This window comes from Siniperca chuatsi, linkage group LG4 (assembly GCF_020085105.1).
Source record: "Siniperca chuatsi isolate FFG_IHB_CAS linkage group LG4, ASM2008510v1, whole genome shotgun sequence".
In the NCBI taxonomy this organism is placed as follows: domain Eukaryota; kingdom Metazoa; phylum Chordata; class Actinopteri; order Centrarchiformes; family Sinipercidae; genus Siniperca; species Siniperca chuatsi.
In genome coordinates, this window is record NC_058045.1 from 30,298,001 (window position 1) to 30,319,699 (window position 21,699).

General features: G+C 40.3%; 2 protein-coding genes and 1 long non-coding RNA gene across 14 annotated transcripts in view; 2 read left to right on the forward strand and 1 right to left on the reverse strand.

Annotated features, from left to right (window-relative positions):
• The window catches only part of cadps2 (Ca++-dependent secretion activator 2), a 228,518-nt gene extending 220,005 nt beyond the window's left edge, over positions 1 to 8,513 (forward strand). For all 12 annotated transcript variants that reach the window (XM_044194159.1, XM_044194157.1, XM_044194161.1 and 9 more), the window contains 2 exons: positions 3,026 to 3,130; positions 3,798 to 8,513. In XM_044194159.1, the coding sequence (XP_044050094.1) occupies positions 3,026 to 3,130; positions 3,798 to 3,965 (273 nt within the window). In that variant the 3' untranslated portion in view covers positions 3,966 to 8,513. The remainder of the gene's footprint in view (positions 1 to 3,025; positions 3,131 to 3,797) is intronic.
• A 2,034-nt stretch (positions 8,514 to 10,547) lies between these two features.
• On the reverse strand, positions 10,548 to 12,426 carry LOC122875244. The gene is made up of 2 exons (XR_006377776.1): positions 12,130 to 12,426; positions 10,548 to 11,976 (listed from the first exon to the last, which is right to left on the reverse strand). It is a non-coding gene; the product is annotated as an uncharacterized LOC122875244 (long non-coding RNA).
• A 165-nt stretch (positions 12,427 to 12,591) lies between these two features.
• Positions 12,592 to 20,590, forward strand: fezf1 (FEZ family zinc finger 1). The gene is made up of 4 exons (XM_044194170.1): positions 12,592 to 13,759; positions 14,739 to 14,873; positions 15,848 to 15,980; positions 19,308 to 20,590. The coding sequence occupies exons 1-4, from the start codon at positions 12,956 to 12,958 to the stop codon at positions 19,541 to 19,543; spliced, it is 1,308 nt and encodes a 435-aa protein (XP_044050105.1). The 5' UTR covers positions 12,592 to 12,955; the 3' UTR covers positions 19,544 to 20,590.
• The last annotated feature ends 1,109 nt before the right edge of the window (positions 20,591 to 21,699 follow it).

Sequence of the window (21,699 nt, forward strand, 5' to 3'; positions counted from 1 at the left end):
ACATCTTGAAACCAGTCCATGTGAAGCAGATCTCGGCCCTGGAATCAAGACAATGACACCTAATGAAAACCCAAATACAAATGATCTCATCTCACTGGAATGTTTAGATTTTAGGACTTAATAGTTAAAATTGCTTTTAATTTGAACAATTTTTGTTCCAAAATGTGAATATGTGTCAAATGTTTAAATTACATCATTACTGTGACACCATCAGGGAAGCACAATCCATTCATCATGTAGATATTGTTTCTGACAGGGCTAATGCAGACCCACAATGCTGTGCAGGCCAACCTCCACCCTCCTTCCCCCACATATTCTCTCCATCTGTTTTCACTCTCGTCCTCTAATCAGCTCAATTAAGGAGCGTCTTCGTACTCAATTTCCACGACAGTTAACGCGGCTCGCGAGGCGACCATCAGGCAGCTGATTAGCCGCTCTGAGGGAACTCACCTCCCAGAGACTCAAATAAGTGTTTCACTGAGCGGGTGAAGAGAGGGAGGAGGAGGAGGAGGAGAAAGAAGGAAATCAGAAGAAATCATCACAGGAGCAGCAAATATCATCCAGTAATTTCAACATCCTCGAGCATCTGTTAACTCAGACCACGAGGCGATCGTCAGCGAGCTGATTAGCATACAACTCGAATTCCAGCGTAAAAATATTTAGTGTGGAGAGTGAGAGGAGGGAGGGAGGATGAGGAAAACATTATGGCTAAAACGGCCCTCCTGAGTCCTCAACAGTCCTCCGTGTCCATGTACTCCATGTCACACAGCACATAAGGCGAGGCAAGGTTATTTGTATAGCACATTTCATACACAGAGGGAATTCAAAGTGCTTTACATAATGCATTAAAACCTAAAAAGAAATTGAAAATTGTGTCAAATTTATGGAAAAGAATTTGAACTCTTCACATTGAAGATTCATTTCTCCTCTTCATTAATGTAGAGCGATGAGAAGGAAAAAGGAGAGACAAGTCAGACACAAACACACACAGCCGCTCTGCGGTTGCTGCATGTGTTGCTAGCTAGCATTAGCTGTACGAGGCAAATCACGTTAAAAAAACAAAAACGTTCAAATTCGCACGAACAATGCGAGGCAAAACAGCTCAGTCAAGGGCAACATGTCAGGATACACCCCTTTCCTATTTCCCAGCGTCGATGCACGTCAACTCTCCAGAAAAGTAGCCATTTTGTCTGCTGTGCGCTATAAGCAACAATTGACGCGCTTCAAATGACACCATGCAGCTGGTGTGTGTTGCACTTCAGAGTCACTGACGTGTTCTTCCACGTCGGCGTTTCCAAGCAAAGATTTGAAAGAGAGTTCATAAGACTTTTGGAAAATACACAAATCCCCTTCAGCTTTGTCTACATTAAGAGCAGATGTCAAGATCAGTAAGTAAGTTTAGATGCTAAATGTTTTGGTGTCTGTCCTCGGCTGGGAGCCACCGTTACCACAAGTTTGTTTACATTTTGTCTCTGGCTCAGCTGTCAATCAAACACCAACCCACCCACTCAGAGGCTTAGAGGCTTAAGGAGCATTTCTGATATCTACTCAAAAAACCTTTTTTCCTTCCTCTCAGTAATAAAAAAAAAAAGTGAATATACTTGAAAATCACTTTGACATGCAGAAAGGACTATTGTGATTTGAGTTGGACTCGATAAAAACTTTTGAGGATCAAGTTTTGTCACACTGATTAATATAAACCATTAATATAAAATGACACACAACGCATTAATATCATCAACAACCAAAATCAACCAGATTAGAAAGATAAAACTACAGTTTACACCATCTATCAGCAGGATTTCACAATCCAGAAAACAGCAAGCCGAATTCGTCAAACGCACTTTTACGTTGGTCGTTATATTCTGTTTCAAAAACGTCTATGAAAAGATGCTGAATCTGTGACCATCTGGTGACTTTTTCAGAGAACAAACATGTTCTGCGTTTATTCTGTCTGGACAGAGAAATAAAATCAGGACCTGTGATTAAATTTGACTCCTCATTTGTAAGTTAGCATACATTTTCTTACATTTAGTTGACACTTAACTACTTCGATTTGTGAAAAACTGCTTCATTACTTTGACATAATTACAAGAAGCCAGTGTGAAGGAGGTCAGAGGTCGCTCCCACAATAGATGGAATCAAATATTTGCGTGAATGCCGAATGATCACAGACGTGTTTTGCCTTTTGTCAAGTGCATGAAATAACCTTTGGACTGTTTTTCTCTCTTAAATATGAAGTTAATTGCAGTTCTTGTCCGTGTGAAACAGCTTTAAAAACAGCTTTATGATTTCAGGAGGATGAATGAAGCTGCTTTCAGCTGTTTTCTGCAAAGAATGTGCTCTGGTGGTCTGAGGTCACGTCCTCTATATTAGAAAATCTGTCCTTACATATATGATTCAATAGGCTTTTAATGCTACACTTTAAAGGGTAAATTTGTTCAAGATTTTGACTTATCTTGTCTCATTGTGAAACTCAAGCATATAATCATCAATTATTTGTTCATTGGTAAATTCCAATCAGGAGCTACCACAGAGTGTTAAAACCATAGCTTAAAGGTGGTAGGCTGTAGTTCCTCTATAGTCCAATAGATGTATTGAAGTGAATAGGAAAAAGAAAACCAAACTTCTCTCTACAAATACAAAGTCAAAAGTGTTTTTGTAAAAGAGTTTATCGTCAGCAGATTGTTTCACTTCTCTCAATGTGAGTTTTGGTGGCAGTTTGAGAATTATTTCACCTGTACGGGGCCATTTTGTGTTGGAGGAAAACCAAGAAGAAAAACATTTATTACAACTTGGGTTTTATTTTCGTATTTTGGGCCATTTGTTCTATCAGTTATGATTGTACTCACCGAATTAAAAGATATGGGAACACAGTGACGTCCCTAAAAAGAAGTCCAATGGGTCAAGAAACACAAGCAGTCAAACGTTTGGATAATACTTTCACCCTTTTCTCTTCTATATATTATTTGTTTCCTGCAAATAAGTTTGTCTATCTTTTTTTGTTTGTTTTTGTTTCTTCCAGCAATGGTACACCGGCTCCACGAAGGCGGTGTGTGTTTGGCTGACAGACAGACTCGACCTGCAGCTCCACATGTACCAGCTGAAAACACTCATCAAGATTGTGAAGGTAAGCAAATATAAAAACATTTATGAGAGAAAAACTGATTTTATTGTTGAGATATGCATTTCCAAATAAGGACTATGTTTGCCATTCTGAGTGACAGGTTACTTTTACCTACCAGATACAAAGTCTACTTTTCTTTGCTGTTTGAAAAGAGCAGCAGCGAATGAGCTTGAGACTGGCTAAACAGAATTAAAAAAGCATCTTAAATTGTGGCGTATTCATGTATAAACAGTAAGAACTGACACTGAAGGAAAAGAAGAGAGAGTAAAGACAAATCAAACCATGCTGAAGTGTCCTTGAAAGCAGCAGCAGCGGTGTGAAGAGGTGGCGAGACACGGAAGAGAAAACTACACAACTGTGCGCTGCTGCTGCTGCTTGCTGCCTTTTGTCTTTTCATAGTTTGCTAATGTACAGAGACGTGCAAGTTTAACTTGAAAGCAACGAGACATGGAATTATAATGGCTTCTGACTGAAGGTAAAAACCCCTCAGATGCCTCAGTCTGCCTTGCGACACATAAAAGACTCGTCCTTGAGCCTCAATCTTTCCGCTTTTGTCTCAACGGCAGCCGCCTCCTACCGATCTCTGCATTCCTAAGATGCTCTCTGTTTTTTCCTCCCTTCTCCTTTTACCTTCTCCACCCCTCCACCCTCCACCCTCCCACCTCAACAGAAGACCTACCGTGACTTCAGGCTGCAGGGTGTCCTGGACGGCACACTGAACAACAAGAGCTACGAGACCATCTACAACCGGCTGACGGTGGAGGAAGCCACAGCAGCAGTCAAGGCGGGCGATGGCCTGCAGGGTATCAGCATGAGAGACAGCGATGAGGACGATTAAACATACACTCATCATACCATCACACACCCTGTTACTACTTGATACTCATCCTCTCTAACAGATCAGGACGTTTCATCGCAGTTAGTGATATGTGTCCTCCACTGAGCTCTACTCCACTTCACTAAGCAGTTCTCACTAAAAACTGAAACTGAGGCTAAAGCTGAAACTACAGTCAACAAATGTAATTTTATAGTAAGATGGCTGAAAATGAAAAGAAATAGATTGCTGCTGGACAAAATAGCCATGGTGTTTTATGCTAACGTTAACTAGTGTGCCATTTTGTGGATGCATTTTCTCCACTGAACTCCACTTCACTCAGTCTAACTCAATAAAAACTGAAACTAAAGTCAAGAAATATTTAACTCAATGATCGCAAAATTTAAACTAACTATAAACTGGAAGTACAGTTAACTAATTTAATCATAATGAACAGAAATGAATACCTGGTACAGGAAAAGTTATGCTAACGTTAGCTAGCAAGCCATGTTGTTAATGCATTTTCTCTACTGAACTCTACTCCACTTCGCTTAATAGTTCTTAGTAAATACAAAAAACTGAGATGACAACTGAAACTACAGTCAATAAATGTATCTTTTTATAAGAAAAAAACAAAAACAGGAAGGTATGCTAATGTTGGCTAGTGAGTCATGTTAATGTGTTTTCTATTAAAGTCTACTATACTCAAGATTGAAAATTTTGATTCTTTTTCTTAAAAAGAGTAAAAAATTTGATAAAGATACACGCGTCCAGTTGTATCATTAATTGAACTGAGTTGTTACACCCCTACTATGAATTTAACATTACGTAAACTGGCTAACATTATCTTAATAGCTAACATTATCTTGCTAGCTAACAGGCAACATATTAATTCAGACAGCTGTTACTACAGAAATACAACTATGGGATGGTGAACATATGTGTGATGAGATATTTTTGTCATTACTGTTTCAGTAATAATAGAAATAATATAAAATATATATATTATGTAGTCCAGCAGTTATGTAGCTTTTTTGGCCAACCATGAAGATAACTACACTCAGAGGTTTCTGCATATTTTGATTTCAAAATAAATAAATAAAAGTAATCACTGGAGGAAAATAAAACATGAGATTCATACAGTTTGTTGGATAAGATAATCGTCACAAATTAAAGGATAAGGCTGGCATTGTTCTATCATTTTTACTGTCAACAAATCCCATGAATAGACCACAACCAACAATACTTTAGTCCGTTTTTCAGTACTTTCCAACTTCCCTACCCTGTGTGATTTATAATGTAGATGAAAAGGTGAAACCTTTTTAAGATTTGGAGCCACAGACCTTATTTTCTCTATAAACCGAAAACCTTCCATATTTTAGGACTCTTCTTCTCCTGTTATGAGTGTTATGCATGCAGAGTGCAGTTGCACGTGTGCAGTAGAGGTTACATATCATTCATCGTGAGTGAAGGTCCTGATCAGGTAAGAGCGAACGCTCAGGTAGTGACCAAACTACCCCCACCCCACCCCCCGAGCCTAGTACTCAACCTGTCACATGCTCATTATCCTGGACACTGCTGTACATACGTGTTGAAACGTACACGTACATGAGTGAGAATGTACGACAAACAGGAAGTCAAGGTGAGGCGAGGCATCTGAAGGACACGGTGCTGAGACACAAACCTCGTCCTCCCTCAGGACAGGAAGCCCCGCCCTCCTCCAACGTGCAGCCATACTCTAATTGATGTCACTTTGTACAGTAGAGCTCAGCGACCGGCGTCAGTGCAGCTCTTTCCTGTTTTGTTTGTTGTAGCTTATTAAAACGCGAAAGGCTCCGGCAGTTCTGAGTCTGAGCGACCTCGCCGTCTTTTTCGTCATTTTCCTGACAGCAACAGCAAAATCAACTACAGAGATTTGTTTTTATTTGACAGGATGCTTGGAATTGTAAGGTTCAATTTGACGGTTTTAATCAAAGTTAGGTTGTCCACTGTCATCTTTGAATGTTCCTTTATACTGCTATGGTTTTATTTTTTTGAACAACCAACCTATTTTGTTGAATGTTTGATTTAGAGTAAAAATCGAAAGTCCTGCTAGCATCCCCTTGATGCTGTAACATTCATTACAACCCACAGTAACAGTCCTCGCCAGTAACAACAGCACTGGTTGGTTGTTTGAACACATAAGACCACCTATGTTTACATTATCTTGACACTCAACCTCTCGTGCAAAGCAGAAGTAGCGTGACATTGTTATAGCACCTAAAAACAAACGTTGACCAACAATCCGATGTCGGTTCCTGTTAACCGTGACCACAGTCTTTCTCTAACATTGACCACGTAGCTTTAATTACATAAATTTAACCTTAACCTTAAAGGTGGCAGATCAGAAAACACTCAAATGGGTCATTTTAGAATGCGACGTTTTGTTGTTTAGGCCGAAGGACTTCATGAACAACATGCTGATGATTTAGCTGTTCTTTGAGCTTCACTTTGTCATTGTCCTGCGTGTGGCGCTACAGGAAAGGTTTATCTTTTGGGGAGCAAGAATGTGCCCAGGAAATTTCATGGAAATCTGCTCATTAGTTGTTGATATTTCTGGTGTAAGTGGAAAAGTTGACCTTCTAATGTTGGTGGTAGAGGAAAATCAGGATGAATTAGGATTTATCCTCTGGGGACCATGAACGTCATTAGTAAATTTTATGCCCCGTAGTTTTTAAATTAACTTGTTCTGGATGTACAAGTTGGACGGCCCGACAACCTGAACGATATCACCATTCTTTGGCCCCGTAGCTGCATTTATAGCTATCGCTGTGCCCCCATGTTCCCTTACAATCATAGTCGACAAATCCGCGGCGCACAATTTGCGTCCAATGCCAAAGTTTCTGTGCTAGTGTGTCTTTTATGTAGCGAGGCAGAAAGTGATGTCGGGGTGGTAAATGGGTATGTAGCACGTTTAACTATTATGCCGGAGACAGATTTGCATTTGCTTTTGTTAACCATCACCATGATCTTTCCCTAAACTTCAGCAAGTGTTTTAGTTGCCTAAACTTACCCAAACCTTAAAGGATAATTATGGTTTTATTACAGTTTGGGTCTTTGTAGTTTTGTCCATCAGTTCTATCAGCAATATTAACATTGTACTCACCCAAGTCATCGAGACGTCTGGGATGTGGGATCACGTTGAAAACACGAAACACGAGCAGTCAGACGATCAGGTTGAAAAATAAACCAACAATTTAGCCAGATTATCTAAACCAAACTGAAAGTGAGCACACCTGAAATGTTGGTAATAATAGCTCATTGCAAAGAACTACGATAAGTACAGTAGGTCAAAGTTGAAGCAGGAAGTGGGTCTGTTAACTATGATGGATGTTTATAACGGAGGATAACAATTTTACTGTTCGTAAGTTTGTCTAACCTGGGGGTTTGTTTCCAACCTCTTTGAGGGTCTGACTGCCCGTGTTTCTTGGGCTATCGGACGTCCAATAACTTGTTATCATAAATTGATGGTCACGTACGGAAATTAGACCCAAATTGCAATAAACCAGGAGTGTCCTTTAACTTGACCTTAATCACACTTTCCACAGTGTTTTTTCCTTAATTACCATACTGCATTTGCAATGCACGGATATAGTAAAATGAAACATCAGTGTTTAATGCTCAGAAGCTTTGTAATCTGGGGTTTTGCAGAATCATTTGAGAAGGTTTTGTCTGGCAGTAGCGATGAGCTTTCGGAACAAAAACTAAGCACTTGATAGCTTAATGTTTGATGTTCAGTGTCTCACATCTGCAGTAGAACTCTTACAACTCCAAGCTGTAGCTTCTCAATCCTTCTGTAGCTTAACATGTCACAACCGGTGGCCTCAGGTGGTAAAAGATGCAAAAAATGAAATATTTCTTCTCTGGTTGTTCACTGTCAAACGAAATATCCCGGAAAAGGGTTTCTAGGTTCTTTGAAACAGGAAACAAATCTCCGCAGGTCCACACAAAAACACAAAGAGTCATCTCTCTGAGACTGGGGAATAATTGTTCACAATCACGACTACACGTTGATGTAGTTGGAGATCTGCTGTCATCTCTGTTCATTGTGATATTTACTGTTGTGAAGAATAATGTTGCGCTGTAGAGTGACATGGTCGTAGGCTGCTGCCTGATGTGCATCATATCCAACATCGATCAAAGTCTTAGAAACGTGCCAACGAACTGGAAAAGTCTGGACTTTTTTTTAACAGGAACGTCCTAGGAGAACGTGGATCTGTTTTTTATCTGATTGATGTGTTTAATCTGATCAGCTGTGAGCGGACGAAGCGCCTCATCACTGCTGTTCATTCATTGACTAACGTCTGTTTGCGTGTCGTCGTTGAGATAAAAAGAGTTTTACCTGTAAATTCTGTGTGCAACAACCTGCCGTTTGTTTTGACTGTCCGATCCAGTTTGTGTCAGTGCAGTTCAAAGGACAAAAACTAAAGGACAAAAACCTATATGAAGAAGTATATTTATATTGTCTTATTGTGCACCTGTTTTGTTCGGGTGTCTTATCGAAGTGTCACTATTAAAAGTGTTTTTAAAGCACCTGTGTGTTCACTTGGTGGGTTTTTGTTTTCTACTCCAAGTCCCACTAAAGGTTAGTTTCTTGGCTTCAGCCACCAAAACAGCTACAGCTACTATTAAAGACTTGTGGTTGTATTACAGCGTTCCCAAATCCACAACATCTACATTAAACTGGGAGGAAATTTGAGATTTGGGACCAACATAAGAAAATCTCTTGTGTATCTTTAAACATCGCTATATGGGCAAAAATATATGGACGCCCCTGTCTTCATAATTTAGTGGGTTTGGGTTTCTTAGTCGAAATTAAGGGAAATGTTAATGCTAGCATGATATTTTAGACAAACAGTGCTCTTCCAACTTTGTGGCAACAGTTCGTGTTTGTTCCTTTCAACATGACAATGCCCACCGTGCACAAAGCCAGCTCCATGAAGAAATGCTTTCGGTGTGGAAGAACGTGACTGGCCTGCACAGAGCCCTGACCTCTTGAAACACAAGGAGTTTGTCCAAACTTCAAACTCACAGAACTTTATTTCACTTTCTAGTGGCGATCATAAAGTTTGTGTCCAGTTGAAGTTTTGGGGAAATGTGTATACAATGGAATATTTCCATCTGACGGAACTGTGCAGCCAGGTTTTTTAAGGGGAAAGTCAAGAATTAAAGGGGGGCGAGAGTTAAAAGTACAGTTTATTTGCAGGAATGATGAAGAGAAAATCCAAAGATCCTGTAGGGAGAGAAGAAACCCACTGAAGCTCCAGAAAACCATTTAAATAAAAAGTGACATACAATAAGGAGGAAATCACTGCAGTTTTCTTTCCTTTTTCTGTCGTCTCTCCGTTGTTAATAAAAGCACAAATAATCAGAATTGTTAAAACCCTTAAAACATACATGATCATTATTGTATATGTAAGATTGTATAGATAACTCCTAAAGAAATTTGCATCAGAACTTACTGCACTTTTAATTTTGGGACAATTATCCCTTCAAACTGCTTTTAAAATGCCTTCTTCCCTTTAAAGTTAGTTAAACCATTCATATCTCACCTTTATCTAAACATGAAAGGTTTAAGGAAATTTAAAAGGCCTGTTTCATCCGTGAATCAATTCTTTTATGAACCCAACATCCCTTTATTTACTGAATTTGGTTCATCCGTTTGCAAGCTTTGACGGCTGGCCACTTAAATCCTTAAATTCACCCAGAGGTTTAACACTTTTCTAATTAAAATCACAATATTCAGGGCTTGACCTTGGTTTGTAAGGATTGCTTTCTGTTGTGTTCGTCCTTTATGCTGCTTATTCTCCATTTCACCTTAATCTTGGAGGTTTTTAAGGGCTTCTGTTCCTTGGAAACTGTCTGCTGGCTGTTGTCCATCAGCTGCAGTCTATTTTCTCTCTCCATTAAAATGAGCATCAAATATTTTTCCTACAACAAAAAAGGAGTCTGAGTCCTGCTGCTGCAGCCTGACAGAGACACAAACACAAGACAAAGACCCTTTATTTATACCGTTATTATTATGTAATAACTATTATTATTTAATAATAATATGGCCATGGTACTTAAGGTTCTACAACGTTGAAACTGATTTCCAGCAAAGTGAAAAATAAATAAAAAGAAATGAAGTAGAAAATTCAAATCTATAAATTGATTTCAAAATAAAAGATGTTCCTGATAAACAGATTTCCTCCTTTTTCATCTTGATATTATAAACAGCGAGACATTGTTCATGAATTAAGATATTAAAATGAACCACTTTCCCCTGAGTTGAGGTTCACTCTGCTGTGAGATTATGTCTTCATTTCAGAAGTCGATAAAAAATAAAACACAAGGAACCACAGATATCTGAATGGGGCTTTAGCTCATATTAATATATAAACTAATAATGTGCACTCAACAGGATGAAATCAAATCAGTCAGCAGATAAATATCACGGACACAAAACGCTTTAAATAATTAATAAAGCTGTTGTAGCCTGTAGACAAAGAAACAGGGCAGATTAACACTCCTGCATTCGTTACAGATACTATTACTACTACTAATAATAATAATTTGCACTTTGCATATAACTCATATTTACATATTTATTTGTACACAATTGCTTCTTTTCACACAGAACACAGAACTTGCTTCTTAATTTCACTCTTATTTTTTATTTTCTGTTCACATGAGCTGAGCTGTACATCTGGTGTCTGCTGCTTATCACAGTCCCATCCCTTCATACTGGACACGCTCCATATTAGTTCATCCTGTTCTTTCATCTTTACAAACTGTGGATCTATTTGCACTTTGTTAGTTAGTTTGTGCAATGACAATAAAGCTTAATATAACAATAAAATATAGTATTATTATTATTATTAACACTTTAAGTCCTCCTTTAGCGTTTAAAAGCTGTATGCAAACATTTAAGATGGATTTTTTTAAGTGTTTATTAATGTGCAGTTTTTGTCAACAATTATAACTTCTCCTGTAATATTTTATATTACTGCAACTGTGTTTTATTATGTCGTCATCCATTAACTGTTTATACAGCAGGGTGCCCACACTAGGAGGAGTTATATGTTGACAAATATATTAATAAACAATTATATCTGCTAACAACTACATTATAGTGTGTAATAAACCGTTTATTCAATAGTTGCATATGCTGCTTAGAAATGCTAATAAATAGAGGGATTTAAAGTTGACATTAATATTATTCTTGTTTTAAAACATTTCTTTCAAAAACAAGGCCAAAAACAATGGCTACAGATAAAACGAAAACATGTAGAATAATATATAATAAAAGCAAATATTACTAACAGTGGTCTGTAGTGATATATGCTACTGGTAATAATGACATAATGTTGGTGATATTTTTTACAAGCCTGGTAATAATCGTGTGATTTAATGGAAATGTCCCATGAGTACCAACAGCCATTAAAAAACCAGGTCCCGTCTAGAAATCTCAGTCCTTGATGATATAAACCATTAAGACTCTAAGGTGATATTAATGCATAATAATGTTTAGGGATGCTGTGTCATAAATACTATATTATCATAATGAATAGTATTATAACCAGCCTGCATGATCGATTTTTTCTCTGCAGTTTGAAGAAGTCGTTTTATCTGCACGCATTCATCGAGACTTCATTTTTTAAGCTTTCCTGAATTATTATTATTATTATTGATTATTTAAAGTAGTGTTGCCAATAATAATTACTAATAATTCAAAGTAATTGTCTGGCCGTCAAACGCTTCAATGATGATGATAATAATAATAATCTTTATTTGTAGCAGTTTATGGAGTTCCTTACTTGAGAGAAACGAAATTAAGACATTCAAATCGTTCTTGTGTGATGCGCTAATAAAAGAACAAACGTCCACCGACTCAAACGAACAGCTTGTAAATTATTCCTCGGCTGTGTTTGCTTGTGTTCGCGGTGTTGTCTGTGTCGCTCTTCGGGCCCACAGCCGTGGTCACTTTTCTGTTTCTCCATCTTTTGTTGAAACCCTGAAGAAAAGAAAATTCAGCATCAAACCCGCTCACTCTGAGCTTCCCCCCCGACAGGACGGTTTGAACACGGTCACTCTCACGGATTCATCCTCCGGAATTTGCGTTTCTGCTCTCTGAGCGTTTGTATCCGAAAAAAAACCCCGACAGTACCTGATTAGAGGAGAGCGCGCGGGTTATTTCTCGCGTTGCTTCTTTTGGTAGATATCTATCAGAGTCTGTCTAGAAGAGTCGTTTCTGCCGCGGGTGGATTTCGGCGTCTAAAAATCTGGTGCGTAAAAGAAGAAAAGAAAAGAAAAAAGAAAAGCGCTTGAGTCAAAGTTTGTGATTCAAAGACCCCCAAAACCCAGCCAGGCTGGGATCATGACTTGAAATCCATTTTCTGTTCGATATCTCGATCCGTTTTCTGTCTCAAGTTCACCAACACGACAGCCGTGTGTCTCTCTGAGCCGTGCGTAAAAGGGCTGGGTTTCTGGAGCCAAAGATGCGTCCAAATCTGATCTAAAGCTCTGACAGCTCCTGACCCCGCGGCCGCTGCGCGTCTGGCTTGTTGCGATTTAAAAAAAAAAAAAAAAAAAAAAAAAATTACAACAATGATGTCACGCGAAGCCACAAGGGGACCTGGGATTTACCGGATACCTTCCAGTTGAGCAGGAGTCCTGCCAAGTAAAGGGCCAACCTCCTCCTCCTCTCCTCCTCGTCCTCCAGCGGCGATAAGTGCAGAGAATCGACGGAGGAGAATTGAGCAAATTATCTACTTTTCCGCTCTTGTTCCTGGACGGTAACGATCGGCGAGGTCTCGCTGTTATCGAGCGAGCCGCGGCCGCCCTGATTGTCGTCAATAAACTGGGGAACGGGGCCGGTGATTTTGAGGGGGGGGTTCCCCGGCAAATGATGCCCTTTCCTGCGGGCCGGTGAGGAGCAGCACCGACCCCCGGCTTCTTGTTGTTGTTGTCGCGGCGCGGTTGATGCGGAGGTGATGGACGGTCCTCTCCGCCGCCCAGCGGGGATCCTCGGCTCCCCCCCGGCTTCAGGGAGCCAGCCCGCGGGCTCCGACATGCTCACCTCCGGCGGTAGCAGCAGCAAGCCTCTCGCTTTCTCCATCGACCGGATTATGGCCAGGACGCCCGAGCCCAAGTCGATATCGCTCCCCAGCTGGTTCCAGTCCGCCCCCGTGGGGAAACCCGACGCCTGTCCGTCCTCGCTGCATTGTATGATCCCGCTGGTGCCGCTCGGGTACGAACCGGGCCACCGGCTCAACATCACCGGGCTGGATCCGGGCCACTTTGACGCGTCTTCTCTCGCCGCTCCCGCAGACTTTTTGGGTTTTGGGTTGAACTACAAGAACCAGCAGGAGGACTCCGCTGTGAGCCAAACCGCCGGCCAGTACAAACTCTTCAGACCCCGGGTGGTAAACCAGTCCTCCTTCCCCACCATGGGCACCGTGTGCTACCTGAACTGCAGCGGGGAAAGCGGTGCGTGTCCCCCGCCGGCCGGCCTGGTCAACCTGCACCCGATGGCCTCGTACCTGCTCACCGCCCGGCACAAAGCCTTCATGGCGGAGAAAAGCAAGCCGGGCCTGCAGCAGGCCGGGGAGCGGTACCCGGTGTCCAGCGTGCAGGCCTTCAAGGAGCTGTCTCAGAGCCAGATCCAGCACTACATGAAGGAGCGGGACCAGATCCTCACCGACAAGATCTTCAAGGGCTCCGCGACGGCGGCCCGGCTGAACGGCTCCTGCCCCGGCAGCAAGCCCAAAGTTTTCACCTGCGAGGTCTGCGGCAAGGTGAGTCCTGCACGGAAGGTTTGTCTGGTTCATCACAACCGCAGGGGGGACTCCCGCACTGCGGCTCCTTCTGCTATTAAACAGTAAAACCGGAGACTTTAAGTTCACGTTCTTCTGAGGGATTTCTGCCATTTTCTTCAGGGTGGAATAAAGAAATGCTCCGTATTATTCAAACGGTCTTTGGGGATAACAAAAAGAAAAATGAAACGAAGGAGAAGTCGATTGTTAGATTTGATCAGAGTGATAGATTATTGGTTGTAGGGGTCATTAAACGCGTGAGTTTGAAGTCAGAGGGAAATTATTGATGTCTGTGATATAAAGAGCTGAAGAATTACAGACTGGCTGTTTCTTAGAGTTATAATTAGTTTTTTATCTAAATATGGAAACAAAACTTTGCTTTATTGAAACTTTCTTTTCACGATAAATTAAAATCGTCTCATCTCAGAAGTGTTTGGTTGGATGTATTTTTTTTTTTTTTTTTACTCCTGGCTCCGGCCGTCCTGTGAGATTCTGCTTTTATTGCACCTCGAAAAGCTGGATGTGCAGACGGTTTTCGGGGAGGGAAGCTTTAACGGAAACGTTGCCCGTTGACGCGGAGACAGCCTGCGTGTCGTTAACGTCTCGGTTTCATCGGCATTAGGCCTAATGATTCATTAAAAACGTCAAATATTCTGAATGACACGTGTTGTTTGGGAATTTGAGCGTGTCTCTGATGGTGCGGGTTTACGTGGGGGGGTTTTAAACGACCCGATGCATTTATTCAAAGTCCGTGACCCCTGACAGATTACCTTTAATTAGACTCAGTCTGATAATTAAAGAGCTTTAATGGAAAAGACCACGAGCCACTTGATGGAGACGGGGCGGGGGTTTGGTGGAGCAGCTGATGGCTGCTGTGCGGAGACGCACTTCTGATGTGTTTGATGCTTTTAATTTATTATTATTATTATTATCATTAATACATTGCCATTTTCTCTTTTAGGTGTTTAACGCGCACTACAACCTGACGCGCCACATGCCCGTGCACACCGGCGCGCGGCCGTTCGTGTGCAAAGTGTGCGGGAAAGGGTTCCGCCAGGCGAGCACGCTGTGCCGGCACAAAATCATCCACACTCAGGTAGGAGACCTCCTTCAGCTCCAGACTAACAACCTGGCTCCAGGTGCGGAAGCGAAATGTTCACCAGCGTCGCTTTTAAAAACGTTTTACTCAGCCCAATCGTTTTTTACGTGAATTTTAATTTTCTTCCCTGCTGTCGGTGTCGCGTGAGCCTACGTTTGAGCCTCAGGCCTATTTATTTCTCTCTTCTTCTTTCTTTTTTTTGTGTCATTTATTGTTATGCTTTTGCCATAAAAATGATTCACGCGCAGAGAAAATAAATTAATAAAACGAAGAAAAGCAACATTTTTCTGTAACGCATCAAACCCCCTGATTTTATCGTCAGAGGCCTGATTTCTGTGGTTGTTAGCAGATCTGAAACAGCGGACGCATTCATAACTGTGTTACTGTATTAAAAGACCTGTCAGTCACTGTGAAGGGACTGCACTGCCCAACCGTCTGAGACTTTGAATGAAGCGGAGTGAGCGTGTTTCAGGTTTAAAGGTGCACTTTGTGCATGTGTCCTCGTTTCTGTTTTAATCCTGCAAAACGAAAAACAAATTCCCTTTGATTAAAAAAAAATACATTTTTTGTGTAAATAAATAGAAATCAACGCGTTTTTGGACAGGCTCGTGGACACACTGTGTGAGCCTCGAGCCTCTGCTCAGCCGGTTTGTGGCGTCACCGTGACTCCAATCATACAGAAATATTCCCACAATATTCCCACAATATTCCCAGGCTGATGCTTCCGCTGCTAAAAAAAAAAAGTGAGCTCATTTAATATTTAAAAAATAAGATTCCCTGTAATATCTGTAAATAGTGACGTCACACAGACGCATTAAAGTAAAGATCTACTTCACTGTAAAGTTCCTAAAATAATATATATATATATATATATATATATATATATCCATACTACTCTCGAATATTTCTGTGTGATGTGCAGCTTTCCCACCGTGATAATATTTGATTTACGCTTTATTTTATTTTCCCAGGAAAAACCGCACAAGTGCAACCAGTGCGGGAAAGCCTTCAACCGCAGCTCCACCCTCAACACGCACACGCGCATCCACGCGGGATACAAACCGTTCGTGTGCGAGTTTTGCGGGAAAGGATTTCATCAGAAAGGTGAGGAAACGGAGGGAAGCAAAGCTTTTAGTAAAAACCCAACTGGAGCTCAAACACATGGCCTGATCAGAGCTGTTGCTCTGCAATTAGAAGACACAATATAACCATATATATATATATATATATATATATATATATATATATATATATATATATATATATATATATATTTAATATTTGTGTAGTTCTATCTGCAACACTCAGCATGTTGACTGAAACACTTCTGAATGACATCGTTTACAAAACAACTTTTCCCACTAAGGTAATGATTTCTATGCACATTACACAGCATGTTTGTATAGCTACAGTATGTGTTATAATAAAAGATATTTTCCATCCCTCTAAAGTAAATAGAGAAAACACACACTCTTCACTCTCATCTTCAACATTTCTAGAAGCAGTTATAAATTCAGCAGAAATCCATGTGTTTTTACTATAATATACCGGGGAAAGACAAAATAATGTGAGCATCTCGTGGAAAGCCGTTTAACGACACTCTCATCACTGGCTCAGATCAGGCTGGGTGCCAGTGAGAAGCATCTGTCAGCTGTCAGTCTGCTCTTTGACTGTTTTCAAAGCAACAGGAGTCCAAAAAAAAACATATAAAAAAAATCAGCCAAATCATCTGAAACTGTCAGAGCATCCGTTTAAAAAATGAATGGCAACATCTGATGAAAGGGACAGATTGCAGTGACGAACAGAAACAGCAGTCACAAGTTAACCAACAGGAACAGCAGCAGGTCTGATGCTGAATGCAGCTTCATGTCGCTGTGGGCTCTCTCTGTGTACAACAGATACAAAACATAAACACATTAAAAACACTGGTGCAGAAGACATTTTTTAAGTTACACAAAGCACATACAGTACAATATATTTCCCTATATGGCTATTTAAAACACCAACCAGTGGTGGAGGAAGTTTTGAGCTTTCACTCAAGTAAATCAGAATCAGAATCAGAAATACTTTATTGATCCCCGAAGGGAAACTCTTTGTTACAGCAGCTCGCCTTTACGTCAGTGCACACAGGAGAAAGTGCTAGCAAAATATATAATACACTATAAAACACTATAAAAACAGGTCAGAAAATAAATTAAGTACCATGTGGGTATAAGTATAAGTATAAGTATTACTACAGTGTAAAAGTCCTGCATTCAAAATTTAGCATCAAAATATACTTAAAGTATCAAACGTACACAGCATGCAGAATAATAAATATTTTATTATTGGATTATAATTATTGATGCATTTATGTGTTTGCATGACTTAAATGTTGCAGCTGGTAAATTAGCGTATATACTGCTGGGTAGCTTAATCTGTGATAATACATTATCATTTATTTGTTGATTATATTTTGTATTAATAATCAGATAATCAATGGTCAGATAAATGCAGTGCAGTAAAAAGTACAATATCTGCCTTTCAAATGTAGTGGATTAGAAGTATAAAGTAGCATAAAATGGAAGCCGTGTAAAGTACAAGTGCCTCAAAAGTAAATGTACGTAGTTAGATCTTTAATAAGACACTGCTCAGGAGAGTTTGGTGATTGGGTGAAACTTTGAAGCTGAGTTTTTTTAGACTTAATATCTTTAAATATATAATATGTATATAATATATATTATCTGTGACTCCTCAGGCAAGGTGGCCTCAAATTACAAATTATTTTCCTCAAGATACTAATTTGTTTGTCATTTGTACCCTTAAATCACTTAATTAGTCTCCTTGATTCACTGAATCGTCCTGTCAGATGACTTAGCTCGGTCCCTTGCGTCTCTCTTGCACAGCTGTGACGTTAAAGCTGCGTTTTTATGAATGGACTTCTGCTAATTACCACTGCAGACACAAGATCTGAGTTGGGTGATTTCTAACATCCATGATTGTAAGAGCAGACAGTTGGAGCTTTCTGCTTTACTGATAAATCGTCATACCCGTCAGTAATCGTGTGTCTAGTGATTCAGCACTGCACGGTAGAGCAGCGGCAGGAGCTTTTGTTGAGCAGCCAAGGGCAGAAAATAAAACCACTGTATTTATATACATTTTAATCAATCCTAGCAAATAACACTTTATGGTGTTTTCTATAATAATTGTGAACAAAAACATTTACAAACACCATGTAAATTACTGTACTATCAATGCACTTACACTTACACACAAATCACATTTATTTTTTGATAGAGACCTGTTAATAACAGAATATGTTGTATTTGCATCTTTACTAAGACGAGCTCTGTCCTTGTATTTGATTAACGCTCAATTTCAGCGTCTTGGGGAGAATATCAACATATAATTTAGATTATACTTTTTTTTTTTTTTACCAGAAAAACATGCAGAGGAAGGTGAAGTAGTTTATTCAGCGCTGAGTAGTGTCTGCAGGTATTCATGCCAGGTTGCAAATGACTCCCAACAACCTTAACAGTGAGAGGACACTGAATAAACTTGCTTTCACCAATTAGAGGGCAGCCTTATGTAACCTGGGAGGTGAAACCCAGGGCAAAAGAAAGTCTATAAAGAAACTGGAGGTGACCAAGCTTATCAACATTTTTATGAACTCCTCTCCTCTCTCACCTGGACTGTCATGGACAATCAAAGGACACTGTTAAGAGAGATTTATTTAGATATACGAGTTGACCTAAGTATGTATATTAATATTAAACGAACCACAATAAATGATAAAAACTAGAATCAGATGAAATCAGGGAAGGCGGTGCGATTAAAGTATGTTTTAAGCTTAGATTTAAAAGGAGCCACTGACTCAGCCTTGGGGCTCTTATTTCAAAAGCTGAAAAGAAAGGCTGCTTCATCGTCATTTGATGAAGCAGAAGCCGAAATAAAATCAGCATTTGTAGCATTTGTAATTTTTAGTTACTTCAAATAGCCTTTTTCTGTCAGTGTTCGCTTCACGCAGCGGTTCCCATCCTGGGGATCAGAAGATAAATCTGAGGGGGTCACGAGATGATTAACAGGAAATAAGACATTTCTTCCACACAAATCCTGTGTATTTTTCAGACTTTTCTCTAATTTTTTGCTCATGTTATTGTGAAATAACGAATAGTTTCTCCTATTCAGGCCTTTGAAAAGTAATGAAACAACCTATGGAGGGAACATCTCTTTCTGTTTGAACTGCTCGCAGCTCATAGATATCTGCAACTTGTGGCATGACTTTGCTTTAAAGCGTCAGTAAACCAAATCAAAAAGGGTTGGGAGCCACTGACTTAATGGACACGTATCATTCATTATTTTTCTATAAAACTGAACAAACTGTCAAAGTGCGTTGAGTTTTCTTGTTCTTTCTCGTCCTGATCCGACTTCTCGTCCTTTGACTTCGTGCAGGAAACTACAAGAACCACAAGCTGACGCACAGCGGGGAGAAGCAGTTCAAGTGTTCGATCTGCAGCAAGGCGTTCCACCAGGTGTACAACCTCACTTTCCACATGCACACGCACAACGACAAGAAGCCCTTCACCTGCCCCACCTGCGGCAAGGGCTTCTGCAGGAACTTTGATCTGAAGAAACACATCAGGAAGCTGCACGACATGGTCAGCCCGCAGTCGCCCCCGCAGGCCTAAACGATGACTCTGTTCCCTTCATCCCAACACACCAAAAAAATACATCAGGTCCCCTGTGACCCCCCCCATCAGGCCCGAAAAGAATATGCCAGATTTACTGAGCCCTGTAGGATTTCTTTTTTTATAAATTAGAAACTTGTGCCCCCGTATTAACAATTTGTGTGATTTGTTCCCCCAGATTAGTAACTTGGAACCTCCAATGACATAATTAGTTTCTTTAAATCAATAATTGGTGCCCAAAAATCACTAAATCCTGCTCTCAGATGACATCATTTGAAATTCTCCAAAACCTTGATGCTGAGATTTTAAAGCTCATTCTAGTTTGTTTTTTTTAGATAAAATATCTTTAATTTTGAATGAAAGAATTGACAAAATCAAAGCATCAGAAGCCGAGATATCCTAGTCCCTAGTATGTTTGAGTGCCAAAAACACTGGATCCTACATTTCCCATAATGCAACTGGATTGTGTCTTTTGATCAGCCCCTCCCTGCCTGGTAAACACCCACTTCTTTCACACTCCACATGTCCAGTTTGTAACGCAGGCTTTCTGTTATAAACTTGTGGTCTCCAAGCCCAAGCTGAGATAACCCTGATGACATCACTATGACATCAACAGGGTTGTTTTCTCAGATTTGACAGAACTACTCCTCACAGAAGACGGAGTCAGTGAAGACACTTTACAACTGTTTTCATGGGCTGAGGAGGACTAACCGTGACTAAGAAACTGATTTTCATGTCTAGAATTGGTGAAGTGTCCCTTTAAATTATAACCAGCAGGGTTTCTTTGATTGACACAGATGATAACCAATTGTGTCATTTAGGGGCTGTCCTTTCTGAAATGGATAATGACCCCTATACAATGTGCAACTTTGGCCCATCCCAGTCATCAATCCAATAAGACCAAAGACCTCAGTATTCATGGCTCTGCTTAAAAAGACACATTTTTATATTAAACCTGTGAAATCCAACAGTATTTTGTCACATTAATGAATTTCGATCCCTGTTTGGGGTCAGTTAAGCTCAAGTAAAATATTTTTGATGAGGTTAGTGGTTGCTTTGGTCTGTCATTTTTTAAATACACATTCCTACGAATAACAGACATTTCATTTGTACAAATTTCCCTGATTCGCTGCCCTAAATGTGACCCAGAGGAAACACACGTCCTCCAGTCACTTCTCAGGCCCGTTGACCCCAAACTTGACCCTTCCCCTTAAACTTGACCCTGTAAAAGCCATCAGGACGCTTCCTAACCCCTCCAGGCCCCGCAGTGGCCCCTCAGACCTGATATGATGTGACCCTGACCCCTGACCTCTGACCCAAATGGCCCTGACGCCGGCCTGAAAACTGATCGGAGAAAATCCTCCCGAGTGGCTGCGATGCTTCTGCCGCTAACAGGTCGTGTTGGACTGAGGACACTTCACAGAGGACAAACTGAACTGTAACTTTCCTCTGATTATTAGTCAATTATATTATAGTGGTGGCTAATTATTATATCATTAGTCATCAGTGATTATTAGTTTTTATTATTTTTCAGTTGCATCTCAGGATGTGAGATTGATGAACTCTGAGATCAGAGATGTGGCAGAGGTGAAAAAACACACATCGACTCGTGTTTGACCAGATTTTAGGGTCAAAAACGAGATTTATACCAGCATTTTAAAGCACAAGTCTGGTGATAGTCTAGATTTTTCTTATTGTCAACAAATCCCACGAAAATACAAAACCAGCAATGAATTGATCTACTAACAGTATTATGTGTGTGTCACAGCCTGATGTGTCTTCCTCCTCTGAGCCACAGAGCTCCACTGTTGTCCAGAAACTATTAAATCACATCAGCGAGCCGCTCTGCTGCACTGGGTGACATGTTCCTTCATCACCATGAACACACACACTGTAGTTTATTCTGACTCCGTCCCACACACACCGTCCTGCTGCCCCAAACACTCACTACAGCACCACATGTGGATTCATCCGCCGCTGAAAATAGTCCCCAACAAATGCACTATTTCCTCCTGTTTGGTTGATAAAAACTACAGCGAGCAGATGTTTTAGGAAATTACTGAGTCTTTTCTTAAAAACAAAATTATATATTTATTGTATATATATTGTGTATACTTCAGTAGGGACCAATGGGCTCGGAGCTGAGAGCCACAGAC

Coding starts and splice junctions, on each gene's coding strand:
- fezf1 (XM_044194170.1), top strand. CDS start 12,956: ATGGACGGTCCTCTCCGCCGCCCAGCGGGGATCCTCGGCTCCCCCCCG. Junction 13,760..14,738: donor CCTGCGAGGTCTGCGGCAAG/GTGAGTCCTGCA, acceptor TTTCTCTTTTAG/GTGTTTAACGCGCACTACAA. Junction 14,874..15,847: donor ACAAAATCATCCACACTCAG/GTAGGAGACCTC, acceptor TTATTTTCCCAG/GAAAAACCGCACAAGTGCAA.